The sequence below is a fragment of the Echinops telfairi genome, unplaced genomic scaffold, assembly GCF_000313985.2.
Source record: "Echinops telfairi isolate 266 unplaced genomic scaffold, ASM31398v2 ScPeMD7_7467;HRSCAF=8505_1, whole genome shotgun sequence".
Classification (NCBI taxonomy): Eukaryota; Metazoa; Chordata; class Mammalia; order Afrosoricida; family Tenrecidae; genus Echinops; species Echinops telfairi.
The window spans coordinates 40,764,104-40,782,660 of record NW_022111368.1 but is presented as its reverse complement, the minus strand read 5'-3'; the positions used below and the strand labels follow the sequence as shown (position 1 = coordinate 40,782,660).

At 40.4% G+C, this 18,557-nt stretch overlaps 1 protein-coding gene across 1 annotated transcript in view; it reads right to left on the bottom strand.

Moving 5' to 3' along the window:
* The window catches only part of DNAH6 (dynein axonemal heavy chain 6), a 260,070-nt gene that overhangs the window by 160,177 nt on the left and 81,336 nt on the right, over positions 1-18,557 (bottom strand). Inside the window, exons 15-20 of the mRNA XM_004713856.2 lie at positions 18,395-18,523; positions 16,545-16,658; positions 14,391-14,534; positions 6,757-6,969; positions 4,476-4,568; positions 3,651-3,770 (exon numbers count right to left, since the gene is read on the bottom strand). Coding sequence (XP_004713913.1) covers positions 3,651-3,770; positions 4,476-4,568; positions 6,757-6,969; positions 14,391-14,534; positions 16,545-16,658; positions 18,395-18,523 — 813 coding nt within the window. The remainder of the gene's footprint in view (positions 1-3,650; positions 3,771-4,475; positions 4,569-6,756; positions 6,970-14,390; positions 14,535-16,544; positions 16,659-18,394; positions 18,524-18,557) is intronic.

Sequence of the window (18,557 nt, the reverse complement as noted above, 5' to 3'; positions counted from 1 at the left end):
ATATATTTAACACCTATGTATATTGAAAGAATTTACCAAGAGAGTAATGAGAGAGCCCACAGACTGGGAAAACATCTTTAGCAATGGCACATCAGACAAAGGCCTTATTACTATAAACTACAATACTCAGCTAGTTTCCAAAAAGAATAAAACTAATTGCCCTCTGAGGAGGTGGGCAAAGAACCTGAACAGAAGTTTCACAAGGGGAGAAATCTGAATGGCCAATAAACATATGAGAAAATGTTCCCGATCATTAGGCATACGAAAAATGCAAATTACAACTATGAGATACCAACTGACACCCTCATAGATAGCCTAATTTATTTTTATGTTTTTAGATAGCCTAATTTAAAAAATCAGAAAGCAACAAATGTTGGAGGGGCTATGGGAAGATAGGAACTCTCATCTACTGTTCACGAACCTGTAAGTTTGTACAGCCACTATGGAAATTGATTTGGCGATATCTAAGACCGGTGGAAATTGAGCTACCATACAACCCAGCAATCCCCCTACTGGGCATATACCCAAAAGAGGCAAGAAACAAACCATGGCCAGATATCTGCACTCCAATGTTCATTGCAGCACAATTCACAATTGCAAGAAGTGGAAACAACCCAAATTTCCATCAACAGACAAATGGATTAAAACACTCTGGTACATATATACAATAGAGTACTACACATTCCTAAAAAGCAGTTATGAACCCATGAAGCACATTGCTGCATGGGAAGAAGTAGAGAAAATTATGCTAAGCAAAGTAAGCCGAACACAAAAGACAAGTACAACATGAGTCCACTGAGGCAAGCTTAAAAATGGCAAAAGCGCCATAGGGAAAAAGCAACTGTATACAAACATTCCTGGGGTGAGGCCCAGGGAGAATGATAGGGGCCAGACCGAATCTAGGGATACATATGGTAGCTAACTAAAAAGGAGGGGGGAGTGGACATAAAAAAAGACATGGGTAGCTGGGGAACAGGGCTTTAATCCACCCAAGGGGAGGGTATTGTTTATATCTCCACAGGGAGAGAGGGAACAGACTACAACCTGGTGCACTAAGACGTGAATGCAACATACTATCACGAAGCAGGGAAATAATAGAGAGATCTGAGTGGCTGGCCCCAATCCTAACTATGTGGACAGCCCCCACTCCCCGAAGAAGAATTCACTTCAGAGGACAGCACTGAAGCTACAGCTCAGGGAGAGGGCCATGTTTGATCAGAGAACACCGAGGTAAATGGAGGGGGAGGAAGAGAGAGTGGAGCACATCCTGGCCCACCAAGCCCTGAGGACGATATCCCTGCCCAGAGCAGCCAATGCACAGAGAGGACCATAGGGCTGGCCCCACTACAAGAAACAACATCCCTCACTGACTCATAGTGCTGTGGGGGACAGCACTGGAGACACAATGTGGACATTGTGCCGGATCTGACCCCACCACACCAAAGTGAAATGGTAAGGGCATGCAGCAGAATAGCAAGGGGAGCAGAGCAACAAAGTCCCCAGGGAATGCCAAAAATAGACTTTGGGGCCAGGGTGTGGCATCCCATCAGACTCGACCTACAAGAAAACACTCCTAAAGGCCAACAAACAGACCTTGAACTATTTAGAGGCTTTTCTTGTTAGTTTGTTTTGTTGTGCTGTTTTGTTTTCTTTTGTTGCTTCGTTTTTCTCTATCTGGTTTTTTGTGCATATTATTATCTCTGCAGGTCTATCTAGATAAGATAGGTGGGATAAACAAACTAGAGGAGAAAACAACGGGACTGATGTTTCCAGGGAGACATGGGAGAGAGGGAGGCAGGGAAAGGAAGTGGATGTTAACAAACCCAGGTACAAGGGAACAACAAGCGATCTAAAATCTATGGCGAGGAGGGTGTAGGAGGCCTTGTAGGGCTTGATCAAGGGCAATGTAACTGAGAGGAATTACTGGAACCTAAATGAAGGCCGAACATGATAGTGGGACAAGAGGAAAGTAAAAGTAAAGAGAGGGAAGAACTAGTAGGCAAAGGGCATTTATAGAGGTCCAAATACAGGCTTGTACATATGTAAATATATTTATATATGACAATGGGGAAATAGATATCTTTGTATACATTTATAGGTTTAGTATTAAGGCAGCACATGGATATTGGGCCTCTATTCAAGTACTCCCTCAATGAAAGAACACTTTGTTCTTTCTATTACCTGTCATTTCATGATGCTCACCTTCCTGATACATTGCTGAAGAGAAAGCGGCTACATAAGCAAATGTGGTGAAGAAAGCTGATGGTGCCCGGCTATCCAAATATATACCCTCTGGGGTTTTAAAGGCTTGAAGATAAACAAACGACCTTCTGCTGAAAAGCAACAAAGCCCACATGGAAGAAGCACACCAGGCTGTGTGATCACAAGGTGTCGATAGGATCAGGTATCAGACATCAAAGAACAAAAAATCATATCATTGTAAATGAGGGGGAGTGCAGAGAGGAGACCCAAAGTCCATGTGTAGGCAACTGTACATCCCCTTACAGAAGGGTCATGGGGAGGAGATGAGCCAGTCAGGGTACAGTATTGCACTGATGAAACATACAACTTTCCTCTAGTTTAGCAGTTCTCAACCTGTGGGTCATGATCCCTTTGGGGATCAAACAACACTTTCACAGGGGTTATCTAAGACCATCAGAAAACACATATTTCCAGTGGTCTTAGGAACTGAGACACCGCTCCTCTATCAGCCTCCAGGAGAGTACTCCCACATGCAAATACACCCACATATGAGCACCCAGCATGAAGACTATTACCCATGCTTCAAGACAAAATTTCATTTATTTGTAATTAGAAATAAATATTTCACAATATATAATGACATATTGTTTTTGTAATTAATCACTATTCTTTAATTATGTTGAATTTGTAACAATCAAAATACATCTTGCATATCAGATATTTACATTATGAGTCACAATAGTAGCAAAATTAGTTATGAAGTGGCAACAAAATAATTTTATGTTTGGGGTGTCACCACAACACGACGAACTATATTAAAGGGTCACTGCATTAGGAAGGTTGAGAACTACTCCTCTAGTTCTTAATGCTTCCCCCCCCTCCACGATCATGTACACTGTTACAGATAAGAGCTGGAAACACAGGGAATCCGGGAGAGATAAACCCCTCAGGACCCATAATGAGAGTAGCCATACCAGGAGGGGAAGGGAAAGGTGAGGGGAGGAAAGGGGAACCAATCACAGTGATCTACATATAACTCCCTCCCTGGGGGACAGAAAACAGAAAAGTGGGTGAAGGGAGACATCAGTCAGTGTAAGACATGAAAAAAAAAATATATATATATATAAATAAATTATCAAGGGTTTGTGGAGGGAAGGTGGGAGAGGGAGGGGGAAAAATGCGGAGCTGATACTAAGGGCTCAAGTAGAAATCATGATGATGGCAACAAATGTACAAATGTGCTTGACACAAATGGATGGATGTACAGATTGTGATAAGAGTTGTATGAGCCCCTAATAAAATTATTTTTAAAAAAGAACCCTAATAAAATGTCAAAAGTTGAGTATTACAATTCTAAATTATGTGACATTAGCATGATAACGTGATTTCTGAGTGTTTCTGTGGTTCTCTAATTCTCTAAACTATGCATTTAAATTATCCTTACTCACCAGGGTCTGATTAAATAAGGCAAGTTGTTTCTGCCAGTCATCCACTCTGGTTTTCAGAGGACCCACATAACGTGACGAGGCGATGGTGGCAATGTTGATGGTGCTGTCATCAAGAAGCACCTTTTAAGAAAGGAGACAGCGGTCAGTGTAAGATATGAAAATAATAATAATTTATAATTTACCAAGGGGCCACGAGTTGGGGGGGGGAGGGAAAAAGGAGGAGCTGATACCAAGGGCTCAATTAGAAAGTAAATGTTTAGAAAAGAATGTTGGCAACTTATGTACAAATATGTTTGATACAATTGATGTCATAAGAGCTGTAAGAGCCTCCAATAAAATGATCTTTAAAAAAAAAGAAGAAAATACATGCAGAGCTATGTGTCATAACTATATACATTTAGACCCAACACACTATTTTAAAGCCAACTTTTTGAACGAATAAATTAGGTCTACCAATTCTTTTTACCCATCCACTTCCCTTCATTAACGCCCTCATTGATTGGCTTATAACCCACACTGGTGCTTTCTCAAAGTCACCAAGGGACTTTTATTCCTTTGCTAAATATTTCATTCAATTATTGAAAAAAATGATATCAGTTATATATATATGAGGGAGGCTTCTAAAAAAGTACATGAAAATGGGATTAAAAATTGATGAAATTTTTCCACAAATTTTTGAAGCCTTTTTGTATCTTGCCTTCCCAATTAGGTTTTTTTACTTCATGACTCTCATATTTCAGGACTTCATGAGAACCTTCTACAGAAAATTTAGGCTAGATCTGGACAGGTCCTTTATTGTAAGTCTTCAATAACTCAGTTACTCACCTGTATGTCGTCTGTGCCACCCAGGATAAACACATCTTTGGTATCTCGGTGAGGCAGAATGACAAATTCAGTTGTTTTCCATGAATCCTCCACCTTAGATATAATCCAATTCTTAGATTATCTACATTGATTATTATTTAGGCACTCAGTAAATGAGTGATGAATGAAATAAATGAAAACTTGATTATTATAGCATTCTCTCTTCCTTATTGTTCTTAAAATTGTTAAAATCCTTTTCTCAGTTAAATGACACTTATTTGTTTAATTTACCTATATTAATATATAGATAATGTGTTAATATGATTTACCACCGTTTTATGTGTTAACTCAAATGAGATTTTTATGTAGACATGCAATTTGTAGTCATGCATATATTTTTAAGGTAAGGAATTACTATGTAAGGAAGCACGGAAACCTTACTGGCCCTCAGAGCATCCTCACAGTCTTCTCTGGTAGTCAAGAAGAAAAATAGTTTTGCTTTGAAAGCTCTCCCTTGCCTTGTGGGTCTTTATTTGGGCAGATAATTTCAAACCTTGTTGCCATCAAGTTCTTATTAAGTTAAAGGTTAAGCAGAAGGAGGATATTTATAAGGTGATGGTAATCATGCTAATAAATGTAGATGAGCATCAGAAGGATGGATGACAATGATAGGATGAAAGCTGCATTATTAAAATGCATCAAGATACCAAAATGTTGGCAGTGACCATTCAGAACCTATACACATTCACACTCCATAGTAAACAGAATATGCCATTTAGCTCAAGATCATAGTGTCAGGGGATAGCAAGGCCAATTGAGTTAACACAGTCCACCAAAACCATGTTCTACACATCCTACTTTGGTGATCAGTGAGTAGGGTCTTCACAACTGTGAGCAGTTATCTTTCCTTGTCCCAGAAAAAGAAGAGTAAAGACAGCCAGAGACACGTGGAAACACTTAGTCAAAGGACAATTGGACCACGCAAATCCCAGCTTCAATGGCCCTGAGACAAAAAGAATTAGATGGTGCCTGGGTACTCTTGACAAGCACTCCGAAAGAGTTCACATCAGGAGGTCCTGGATGAGTCCAGGGGAGGAGGGAAGGATATGAAACAAAATTCAAAATCAAAATGATCATACTGGTCTGATGGAGACTGAGTCCTGATGCTATTGCCCTTAGATACTCTCCAACCTGGAACTGAACTTGCCCACGTGAGTCAAACAATTGGCATATCCACAGGGGGAACAATAACGTGAGGGATGTATGTACTTCTTTAAGACAATAAAGCATAAGACACCAAAAGGGCAGCATTTTCTCAGTGATAAAGTCCAGAAGGAAGTAAGGATAAGGAAGGTGGGTAAACAGAAACAATAAACACCAGGGGAAAGTAACGGGAGAGCTACTCATTGGGGGGAATGCAATCAATGTCATGAAACAAAACGCTTATAAATCGTGGAATGAAAAATCAATTTGTTCTGGAGACTTTACCCAAATCACAATAGGAAGTTTAAAAAAAAAGTACCTACATACAGATATACTAAATATAATGTATGTATTGAGCCTGGCTTTGGTAATGTGAAATTATGTGGTCTGGCTCTTTTACCCATAGTCTTTGTCACTCCCACCAAATGATTCAGTGGGGCAATGCAAATAAGCTCTGTGAAACACTAATAGAGGGATGTGGTCACTTTTACCATTCTAGTGGGTATAAAGTGAGTCATTTCCGAAGCAGAAACAGAGTCCATGACCAGTGAGAAAGAAGAACCAGGAGGGAAGCTCTCTGAGATCCCTCGAGAGGCAGATGAGAAGCAACATCTAGACAGTGAGACAGATCAGAGTAGCAGTGCTGACTGTGAGGCAGAGAGGCAAGGTTCCTGGCCCACTGAATGGGTAAAGATGTGTGTTTTGGTGCAGGAGGCTGGCTTGCAGAATGGTGTCTTTGGGCACTTATCAATACCAACGGGGCTTTGTAACACTTGCTCAGACCGGGCGGAGGCCAAGGAGCCACATGGCTAAGAGGCCAAAGAGAGACATATCTGGCAGCATGATTGAGAAAACCTGCTGAGCGTATTGTCTATGAAATTTGTGGGGTCATTGAAACAGACGATCAAACCTAGCGGAGCAGTGGAGTGCTGTTGGGGGGATGGTTGGAGGTAAAGAACGTTGGAGGGCAGAGTCATGTCTGACCTCTGTCTCATAGGAATCATGCTTGGACAGATGTGGAGTGGGATTCCCCTTTTTCCCTTTTCGCTTCTGTAACCAAGAGTTCAAATGTAGCTTCAGAACCATTTTTTTCACTCACCCTTTTAAGAATAATTTCTAAGGCAGCTTCTCCAGAAGCCTGCCCAGAAATGTCCTGGATTTCTTGGCCAAAGTCAAAAACATGCAACTCAGAGAGCTTCTCCAAGGTTAGTGGGGTTTCGAGGTCGACTAGAGTGGCATCAACAGTTTGCTCAATCGTTTTCCAATGTCTAGGCTTCAAAGTGGGGTTCCTCAAGTCAATGATAACTGGAAGCTGGAAAACAAACATTCTCAAAAACAGCATACTTTTTGCCATAAAAACAGTCTTCTCTTTTCTCAGTCTTATAAAGATAAGCATTTCATGACACCGTTATTATAAAGAAAAAAACCAACTCTCCTGGTTTCAGAAGTCTAAGCGTCTGATTTCAACTTGGGGATGCAGATGGCTAGAAAGAGCACCAACTTCACTCCTATACCAAAGGAAAATCTAGACAAATTGAAAAATCAGTGACGTTTTTTGAACCCATTTGGAACAGAGGTTTGAGGGCAACCAACTAACCTCAAATCTATGGAGACACACAAATGGAGAAACATGTCTTAAGAATTTTTCCTATAAATCTTTCTCTCTCAGTGGCTCCAGGGAGACCCCATACTCTCATGCTATCCCCCAATCTCTTGTTAGCATTTTTTTTAAATTTAGCTGAGTCATATTACTACCTTCTCTGGAAAAATTGGAGAGAATTCTAAGAAAGCTTCCCTTATAGTGCTAGCTGAGGGAGCCAGGAACAGCCACTACAAGAAGATTAGTTTCTTAATAAACAAACGCCTAATCTAAGGGAAAGAGCCACATTAGCTGCTAATTTAGGACACTCGTGATAATTCATTGCAGTGGAAGAAATGAAATAGGAGGGGGGAGCTCAATTCCTATGAGAGGGCTTCAAAAGTTCAAGGAAATGTTTCATTTTTCACATTCCATTTTTCCACAAAAGGAGCTTTGTAACACATGTCCTCTTACACATGCTAGGCGCAGCACTCGATGTGGAAAAGAACTAGGAGCGCTTGTCAGACTTCTGAAATCCTGGGTCATCCTATCTGAGTGCATTTTGTCACAGTTCCCTGAGGCCCTGGATCACAGTATCTTAGGTGTACTAAGAGGCTTCTCAAGGCCATCGGGGGATTCCTTTTCCACCCCTCTCACTGGACTAAGAAGTGCTGAGCAAAAATAACATGGACATTCAGCATGGAAAACCACTGCTGTTAGTGCCTTCTCGTTGGCCCTGACTCACAGCGACCTTATGCACGACAGAAGGAAACACTGCCCGGTCCTGTGTCATCCTCACAGTTGTTCATTAGACCTTCTTTATCTGACAGTGTCTCCAGGCTATGTGCAATGCTTGCAGCAGCTGCTTCCTTTGAAGTGGGTAGCCCAGTGCTTCTTCATTGTCTGTTCTTAGTCTGGACATTCCACTGCAGTCTACTCACACTGGGTGACCTGGCTGGTGTTTGAAATGCCAGGAGCTTCCATTATCATTCTAGCCCACCCCAGTAGGACACACTGACAGACAAGCATGGAAAACTGCAAGAGACAAATTCTATGAAGAATACAGAGTAAGGGAAGGACCCAAATGAGGGGGAAATAGAAACTGAGAAAATAACCTTTGATAAACCAGTCCAAACCCTAAGCTCAAGGTCTCACCAGAGAAATTTGAAGCGTTTGTGGAACATATGTTAACCATAGCAACCAAGCCAAAGCCATTGTCATTGAGGGGATTCTGACCCACAGTAGCGCTATATAGGGTTTCTGATGCTGTACATATTTATAGGAGCCGAGAGTCTTGTCCATTCTTCTGTGGAATGCCTGGTAAGTTTGAGCCACCAACTTTGTGTTTAGCAATCCAATGCTTACCCTACAATGTCACCATGGGTCCTTACCATAGCAAGGCCCACAAATTTAATCCAACTCTTAATGATATTTAACCCAACATGCTACACTAAAATCTCAACAGAATGAAAGGCATGCTCATTTCCAAGCATAAAAATGATTAACTCTATCTACACTGGTGACTGATGATGATTACATAGAACTGGCTTTCAACAAAATTTAAGAGACTTTAAAAAAAGGCAAGAAAAACACACATTCAAGAGATAAAACAAAAAATCAGAACCAGACTCAGAGATGCTAAACATGTTGGAGTGAACAGAACATTTTAAATAACTAGAATTAAAATTTTAAATAACTACTTAAAAGCTCAAATGGAAAATGAAGACAATATAAATAATTGGATGTATAATTTCAAGAGGAAATATTTTAATTTTGAGAAAAAGCAGAAATGCTAGAAATTAAAAAGACAGCAAGAGAAATAAAAGAATGCCGTTCATGAGTTCGACATAGTTGAGAAAACAATCAGTAAACTTGAAGATGGAGTAGAAATTTCCCAAACTGAAACACAAAGACAAAAAAGGAATACAGAGAAGAAGAAGAAAAATACAGATAAGAGGAATTCCAGAAAGAAGCAAGAGAGAAAGAACAGGGCAGAAGAAAAATAGCTGCAAGTTTTTTTCCCCCCAAATTAAAGGCAGACTCCAAACCACAGATCTCAGAGACCTAGAGAACACCAAGCACGATACAAACAACACCCCTTCCCTAAGCATATCATTTGTTGTTGTTGTTGTTGTCAGCTCCCATCAAGGTGGCCCCCTGACTCATGGTAACTCTAGGTATAAGCAGGTAGGACATTGTGATCCTTAGGGTTTTCATAGGTTGTTGGTTCCAGAATTGGAATGCCAAAACTTTCTTTCTAGTTTGCCTTAGTCTGTAAGCACTGCTGATAACTAGTCAACATCAGCACAACTTGAAAACCTTTACTCAGACAAGTGATGGTTGCATGTGAGGAGCCTTGGGCAAGGACTGACTCCTGTATAGTGAGCAAGAGCACCATTATTTAAACCACCACTGTCTTCTGCCTGCCCTATTAAAACAGAAGAACACCGAAATAAAAAGAAAATCTTGAAGACAGTGAGAGAGAGAAAAAGATATTCTCTACAAAAGAATCAGATTAAGCACTACAGCAGACTTCTTGTCAGGAATCATGCAAACAAGAAGATAATAAAAGCACACAGTTAAGTTGCTGGAAAAAAATCAATCAAAAACAAAAAGTGTCATCACAGAAGGATATATCCAGTTAAAATATCATTTAAAAATTAGGAATAAATAAAAACTTCTGAAAATAGAAGTTGTCAGTAGGCCTACATTTTATGAATTAATTAAGGAAGTTCTTCAGATAAAAAAATATGGTACAACTCAGATACTTAGTTTATACAAAGAAATGGAAAACACTGGAAATTCAGCCAATTAAAGTAAAATTACTTTTCTTTCCTAGTCTTAATTGCATTCAATGATCATTATTTACAGCCAAATATTAAGGATTACATTAACGCAAGAGATGGAAGAGCTGAATTGAAAGCATGCTATTATAAAGTCTATATCCCTTAGCATGACAGCTTTGTCACAAAAGAAGGCTCCAGGAATTGACGGAATATCAGTCGAGGTGCTGTAATCATCTGGAGCAGTGATGGCTGTGCACACCCGAGTACGTCAATAAATTTGGAAGATAAAGCTGCTTGGCCAATCAAATAGAAGAGATTCATGTTTGTGTGCATGCCAAGGAAAAGTAAGTCAAAAGGAAAGTGAAAATTATTGAACTATATCATTAATGTCATATGTGGACACAATTTTGATGAAGATAATTTTTAAAATGGCACATCGACAGAGGACTGACAGAAGATGGATTCAGGAGAGAATGGAAGGAGGGTATCATTGTTGATCTCAGATGGATCTTGGCCAAATGCAGAGAATATCAGAAACATTGTCATTTGTGCTCTACTAACTATGCAAAAGCACAGAACACAAATTATAGAGAACATTGCAAAAATGGGAATTCCAGAACAATTAATGGTGTTCCTTTGGAACCTGTACATGGATCAAGGAGTGACTGTTTGAAAAGATTAAGATGATAATGTGTGATTTTAAACTGGAAAAGGTGTGTGGCAGGGTCGTATCCTTGTACTTTCCTCATTTAGCCTGTATGCCAAAAATTATTCAGAGAAGCTGGACTATATGAAGCACAAGGCTGGGAGGAACACTCACTACCATCTGTGTTATGCAGATGACACAAGCTCGCTTACTGAGAATGATGACCGGAAGCACTGGCTGATGAACGTCAAAGCCTATATGGCCTTCAGTATGGATTGCACCTGCAATGAACAAAGTGCAAATCTTCACAAGTGGACTGAGAGACAGCATCATGATAGATCGGAACCTGACATTGTCAACCCGTTCATTCTACTTGGACCCACAATCAATTTCCATGGAAGCAGCGGTTAAGAAGTCAAGTATTGAAGAACATCTCCTTAAAGTTTTAAAAAGCAAAGAGGTTGCTGTGATGACTAAGGTTCACCTGGCCCAAGCCATGGTCTTTTTAGTGAAAGAGGAAGAGGGAAGAATCTGGGCATTTAAATCATGGAATTGGTAAAGAATAATGAATATACCTCAGACTGGAAAGGAAGGAAGGAGGGGATGGAGGGAGGGAAGGAGGAAGAAAGAAAGAAAGAAAGAGAAAGAAAACCTATCAGTCTTAGAAGAAATACAAGTGGAATGCTTCTTAGAACTGAGGTTGGCAAAAACTGCTTCTCTAACCTTGGACATGTTATCAGGAAAGACATTTGCTAGAAAAGGAAACCATGTTTGGTGGAGTCAATGAAAATGAGGGACATAATTACCACAGCAATGCATTCAAATATAAACCTTTGACCATAATGATAATACCTTTCCAGGCATCATCTTGCTCTCTTATACATAAAATTGAGTCACTGAGAGTCAATGAGGACGCATAGTGACCCTGTAGGACAGGGTAGAACTGCTTCCTGTGAATTTCTGAGACGCCAACTCTTTATGGGAGTAAAAAGCCCCATGTTTCTCCTGAGGAGCAACTGATAGTTTTGAACTGCAAACCTTGAAGATCCCAGCCCCATTGAGTAACCATTATGCTACCAGGTCATGGTTTGAGGTCTGTCATTAATTTGGTTGTGATAGGTAGGACTATTGTGCCAACCTGGCCAATAAGAACACGTGGGATTAATCAGGTCACAATTTGATTGGAGGGCAAAGAGATAAATGGCTGTGCAAGGCATACCCCCTCTTCTTGTTCCTTGGTGATCTGAGCATGTTGGAGCATGGGTGCTGCTGCTGTAGGTAGTTCTCTGCCTCAACCTGTGAGCTGCACTACCTGTGGGCCAGGCCAACTCATGGATCGTGTTGCTAGAGCTTGAGGCTCCTTCAAGCCCTGCTTTGCCATGTTGCTGGTGCATATATCGCTTGAGCTTGAGGCTGGTGGAATCTGCCGCCTTGCATCATTTGTGTGTGACATTCCATCTGGGCCTGCTTTACCAAGGTCCCGAGCTACTGACTGTTGGTGGCCCATCCTGCTGCCTACTGCCTGTGGGCAGACTCTGCTTGCCTTGCCCTTGCCTTGCCTTGAAGGACTCTGCTGTCTGATTCCTTGACCTTGGACCTGTTAGCCCATGTGAGTTGAAGGAATTATAGTATATTATATTAACTGTTTCGTGGAAGTGAGTTGAACTGAACCCTCTGTACTGCTGTGTGGACTAATTAGCTGTTATATTCCTCTCACTGTATAAACCAAAATCATAAGTGTCCTGGTTTCATTTCACTAGAGAACCCTGCCTAACACGTTGGTTGTATAAGGTCACCATACTTATTCAATCTGTATGCTGAGCACATAATCAGAGAAGTTGCATTATACGAAGAAGAATGCAATATCAGGAGGAATGCAGAATGCAGGATTGGAAGAAGAAAAGGTAACACCTGTGATAGGCAGATGACACAATCTTGCTTTCTTATTAACACTTTATTAAACAAGATGACACAATCTTGTTTTCTGAAAGTGAAGAGAATTTGTCGATGAAGGTCAAGGATTGCACCTTCAGTCAGATTGCAGCCTTGCAGAATTATGGCCAAAATTACAACTCAGTGTCAAGAAGACCAAAGTCCTTACAACGGGACCAATAGGTGACATCATGATGAATAGAGAAAAGGCTGAAGTTTTCAAGGATTTTGTCTTGTCTGGATCCACAATCAATGCTCATGGAATATAAGTTTTGTGTGAAGATGTTTAAATTTCTCTCAATTATATACCTGGTAATGGGATTACTTGGTAATATACTAACTCTATGTTCAACATTTTAAGAAATTATTTTCCAATGTGGCTACATTCATTTACAGTCTTACCAGCAATATACGAGGATTCTAGTTTTTCCAGATCTTCACCAACACTTAGAACTGTCTGTATTTTTTATCTCGGCCATCCTACTGGGTGTGAAATGATACCTCCTTGCGGTTTTGAGTAACACTTCTGATATCTAATGATGTTCACCACCTTTTAAGAGTCTTCTCTGGGGAAATGGTTACTTAAACTCTTTTCCCATTTTTAAGGATTTTCTATCATTTTATTTATTTATTTTAAAAATCATTTTATTGGGGGCTCGTACAACTCTTATCTCAATCCATACATCCATCCATTGTGTGAAGCACATATCATTTTATTTTTGAAGTACAAGATATGCCATGTTCTGGGCATTGCACATGAAGAGCATTTAAATGCATTTTGCTGAGTAACAGAAGAAAGACCCCAAAGGCTGCACTGAGTATGATTCTATTAATATCATATTCAGTAAGCGGTAAAAGTATAGGGACACAAAACCCCTGATTGTCGGGTTGGCTACAAAAGACAGTGCAAAGGAAATCTTGAGGTAATAAACTGTTTTATATGGTACTGTTGTGACAGATACATGACTCTAACCATTTGTGAAGACCCACAGAATGGTATGTAACAATGAGAAATATTTACACTATGAAAAAAATAGCAATAAAGATTCTGAGAGAACCCAAGGTGTGGATGCCAGCGGTGACAAAGAATCACAATTGTATTTGCTCTCGAGAGGCAGACGGTGACCCGTATCACGTTGGAAACAGTGCTGTAATTAACTATTCTAAGTCTAAAGATCAAAACAAAACAGAGTATATAAAAACACTCCACTGGTAAATTTGCTTCTCATTTCACGTGAATAAGCTTTGCTTATTTTTTCCTACCCCTTGTCACCTTTCAGTCCTTTATCTCGTCGCTTTAAAATGCCTAATGCAAACTGGTTAAGAGGGTCTAATCATTTCCCTTTGGATTCCCACCTTAAGCACCGACTCAGCAGTAATAAGTTTCAACGAGATAGTCCTGTATACTTCCTATCTGGCTTCCCAACTTTTCCACACTATGACACACCTGGAAAACGGCAATGTTTGTAGGAAGCAGGGATATAGACAGAACTGCCCTAGTCTCACCTGGCTGCCTCAGGGCTGAGTGTCTTCACACACCTACAGTCTGCATCATTTGTCCTAGCACCACATGGGAAATCCTATGCCGAATGGTCCTTCTAACAAAAGTGCTCAAACGCATGCCAGACAGTTGAAAGGCTACAATTTGTGTGCATTCAAAATTGAATTTCTGTTATTTTTTTTCCTGCAAAAGATACTCACTTAAATAGGGAAGAATTCCTGACTTGTCTCATTAGCGTCATGTCTTAAACAACTAATCTGGTGTTTGAAGTAATTTCAACCAACCTTACCTTTTCTTTCATTTTTTCCACCTTCTGTTTGAGCTGGGGCACTACATTGTTGGGTGGCAAGCCTTTTTCCAATTGAGCCACAAACTTAGCATATTTAGTAACCTGGGAGTTTAGCATTTCTGGATCCAAGGAGTCAAATTTGGACTATGAAAATTTGAAGGAAAAAAATGTAAGACATGGAATAAAAGGTATGCTTGAGTTGGCTATAATAATTTAGTTTAGTCAGATATTTTTTTGTTGACAAATTATTACTCCAAGTTATTGCTAGACTTTTGGAAATGAAATGAGTCAGCTTACATGCTTTTCGTGGTCCCTGTCTCCACATTATCGAATGTAATGTTGCACTCCCGGTAGTTGCTCCCTGAGGACCAACACACTGAAAGTCTCCCAAGGACACATCTAATTTTTACTCTCCAATGTTCCCATTGAGTCGATGTGTATTCATAATGACCCTATAGGACAGGGCAGAACTGTCCCACTGGGTGTCTGGGACTGTGAGTCTTCCTGAGAGTAGAAAGCATCATCTTTCTCCATGGAGCAGCTGGTGATTTTGAATTGCTGACCTTGTGGTTACCAACCCAACGTCTAACCCCTATACTCCACCAGGGCTCCCAAATTTTTTACTGTAGCTTTGCAAAAATTTCTTTTTTTTTTTTTCTAATTAAATCATTTTATTAGGGGCTCATACAACTCTTATCACAATCCACACATACATCCATTGTGTCAATCACATTTGTACATTGTTTTCCCTCATCATTCTCAAAACATTTGCTTTCTACTTGAGCCTCTGGTATCCTCTCCTCTTTTTCTTCTTCTTTTTAAAAAAAATCATTTTATTAGGGGCTCATACAACTCTTATCACAATCCATACATACATCAATTGTGTAAAGTACATTTGTACATTCATTGCCCTCATCGTTCTCAAAACACCCACTCTCCACCCAAGCTCCTGGCATCAGGTTCTCATTTTCCCCTCCCTCCCCGCTCCCCTGTCCCTCATGAACTGTTGATGATTTATAAATTATTATTTTGTCATATCTTGCCCTGTCCGATGTCTCCCTTCACCAACTTTTCTGTTGTCCGTCCCCCAGGGAGGAGGTTAGATGTAGATCCTTATAATCAGTTCCCCCTTTCCAACCCACCCTCCCTCTACCCTCCCAGTATCGCCACTCACACCACTGGTCCTGAAGGGATCATCCGCCCTGGATTCCCTGTGTTTCCGGTTCCTATCTGTGCCAGTGTACATCCTCTGGTCTAGCCAGACTTGCAAGGTAGAATTGAGATCATGATAGTAGGAGGCTGGGGGGGTGGGGGTGGGGTGGGAGGGAGGAAGCATTTAAGAACTAGAGGAAAGTTGTATTTTTCGTTGTTGCTACATCGCACCCTGACTAGCTCGTCTCCTCCGCAATACAGCTAGGCAAAAATTTCTAATCAAGTAGTTGCCTTTTATTTGATTAGGCACAGCTTTAATACATGTGGTTTTAAAAGATGTCTTTCTAACACACACACACACATTTTAAGTGTATTTAACAATTATATGAATGTGTGTTGCTGTTAGTTGCAAGCAAATCTGTTTCAATGCACGGTCAACCCCATGCGTTACAGAGCAGAACTGTTCCATTGTGTGTTCAACACTGAGACCTTTGGGAAACAGGCCTATCTTCCAAGGTTGTCTATAGGTGAGTTCAAGCCACCAAGCTTTTAATCTATAAGTGCTAGGTGCACATATATATTGACTTGTAAATAGTCACGTTGACTCAGAGATGAAAGAAAATTGTAAACCTTAAAATTTCACAAATGGAATAGTTCTGCAATCCTCAAGAATACTTGGGTTCTTCAGGACAGCACTGTGTTGAGAAACCACGAAGCTGTGGAATGCCATGTGATGAGGCCCTCGGAGGCTGCTGCCTTCCTGTAGCCTTTTCGAGCAGAGAACTGGTGAGCCTGCCTCACACCCTCTGTTCTGCAGCCAGCACTGACGCAGGACTGTCGTGCACATCACTGAGAAGTTGATCATCATTCCCATAATATTATAGCATAGCATATTTTATTGCGATGAAGCAGATACCAATTTTTGTTAAAAATTACAATTTACATTGCTAGGATTTCACTTGTAGTGCAAACCTGATTTAAGAATAAAGGTCCTTTTCCTACCTCTAACCATTCTTGTTGAATTTTATCCCATTCAGAGTAAGAATCCCAGAGCAATACTTTGAGCTTCAATTCAGCACTAACTTCTTCCAAGTCATCGAACTTGGACACCTCTACCTTTAAAAATATAATAAGAAATACACATTACTTCATTTTCAGATATAAAGATCTTATAGTAGCCTATTAATATTTCTTCATCAGGGACTGCTTAGCAGAAAATCCATCTTAAATGGAGATAGAAACAAATACAAACAAACGTAAATAATTTCTTTTTTGAGTGAAAAATACAACTCCTTATTTTAATAACTTGAATAGTCTCTGAAGATATCGGATGGCAATTCAACTTCAAGTTGGCTCATACACACTTTTTATGGAAACCAGAAGTCTTCAGAGGTCTGACCTTTTGGGGGAAAACGTAAGTCTTCATAGGCAATTTCCTTTAGGGCCTGTGCACTTAAATGATAGACATGCGTGAAGAGGTTGATGTGGTCGCTGGTGGTGATGATGGGGCTAGAGAGGGGGAGAATGGAGAAGACCGTCTGATCCTTACTTCTTCCTAAACCCACAGACTGTATCTGAAGACCGTGGTGAGAAAGGCTGTAATCTAAAGAAGCTATGTTTCACAGACTGCCTTAGCTGGGAGGTGAGGAAACGTCTAGGAGGTTTGCTGTCCAGAAATTATGAGCCCTGTGATACTTTCGGGTTTTGACAGAAGACATTTAGCCCTCAGTCCTCTTTCTAGAATTATATATGGCTTCATGGAATCTAGATTACGTAGGCTTCCACGCCTCTCCCCCAAATGGTGGGAGCTGCAGAAGGAAGCTTGGATCAGAGGCAATCATGAGAGAAGAATCAGTCAAGTGCAGACATGGCGTGTGAGAGTGAGGGCAAAAGATGTTTTCTGTTGCAGGTTCTGCCAGAAGCAGTAAGTCCATAGAGTTCCCTCTGTTCGTGGTAACTGTTATCAAGCAAGTTTTCCTCCACCCCTTCCTAGTGCCTATCTTCCTATCTTGTAAGTCAGTTAACTCAACCTGGGAACAGTTCGCGCCTGAGTCTTTCACACACAACCTCCTATGTCAAGTGTTGTGTCACTGCACCACCTAGTGCAAAGGTCACTGTTTTTCAGATTTCGCTTCTAGGTCCTGAGATTTCAAATGGACAGCTCCTCTGAGCACTCTGGGCCAATTCATCTGAGGAAGAGATAGGTACTTCACAGGCCAAATCCTGCCACAGTACTCTGATACTTTGGGGGAAATTACTATCTCCCTCGTTGTTGGTGGCTTTGACTCTAGGAATATTTTCTTTTCTTCCTAGTCTCTAGCAACGGTCCAGGCATCGATACCAACTGTCTCTCCATTTTCAGAAGACACATCTTTCAGTACGTTCCACCTACCCTTTAGACCAAACTACTGCCTGGCTTGGCTAAAAGGCCTTCCTTCATCAAATTAAAACATCCAACTGGTCAAACCATATGCTACTCATAGATTCATAACACACACACACACACAAGAATCCAAAGAAGTTTTAACCTTACACATCAGGAAAAAAAGGGTGGGAGGAGCTTTACTTAATTGACCACATTTGATCATTCACATGCATTTTAACATTGAGACTAAAATGTCCAGTCTGAGAGTTTTCAACAAATCTCAATCACCTTTAAACAAGAAATAGACACTAATCTTCAAAGACCTGAGAAGCAGGGGACATATCATATGTTACAGATGAGCACAGTGACTAGCAACACCTAAGTGTCCAACACTGAATGTAGATAGTCATGATGCTGAAAGTGCTTGTCCATGAATTTCACTTTCTATGGACACGTATTAAAAACAGATGTGGAGCGCTATCATTACCTTAAAATTCTTCTGATAGGATTTGAATTGAAATGCACGTTTTTGAAGATCTTCTAGAACTAATTGCAGGTCATTCAACAAGACCTTTATTTTGGATTGGTCAGCATTTATATCCAAAATCTGTGGATCCTGTAAAAATAAGATGGTTTCTTAATATACAATT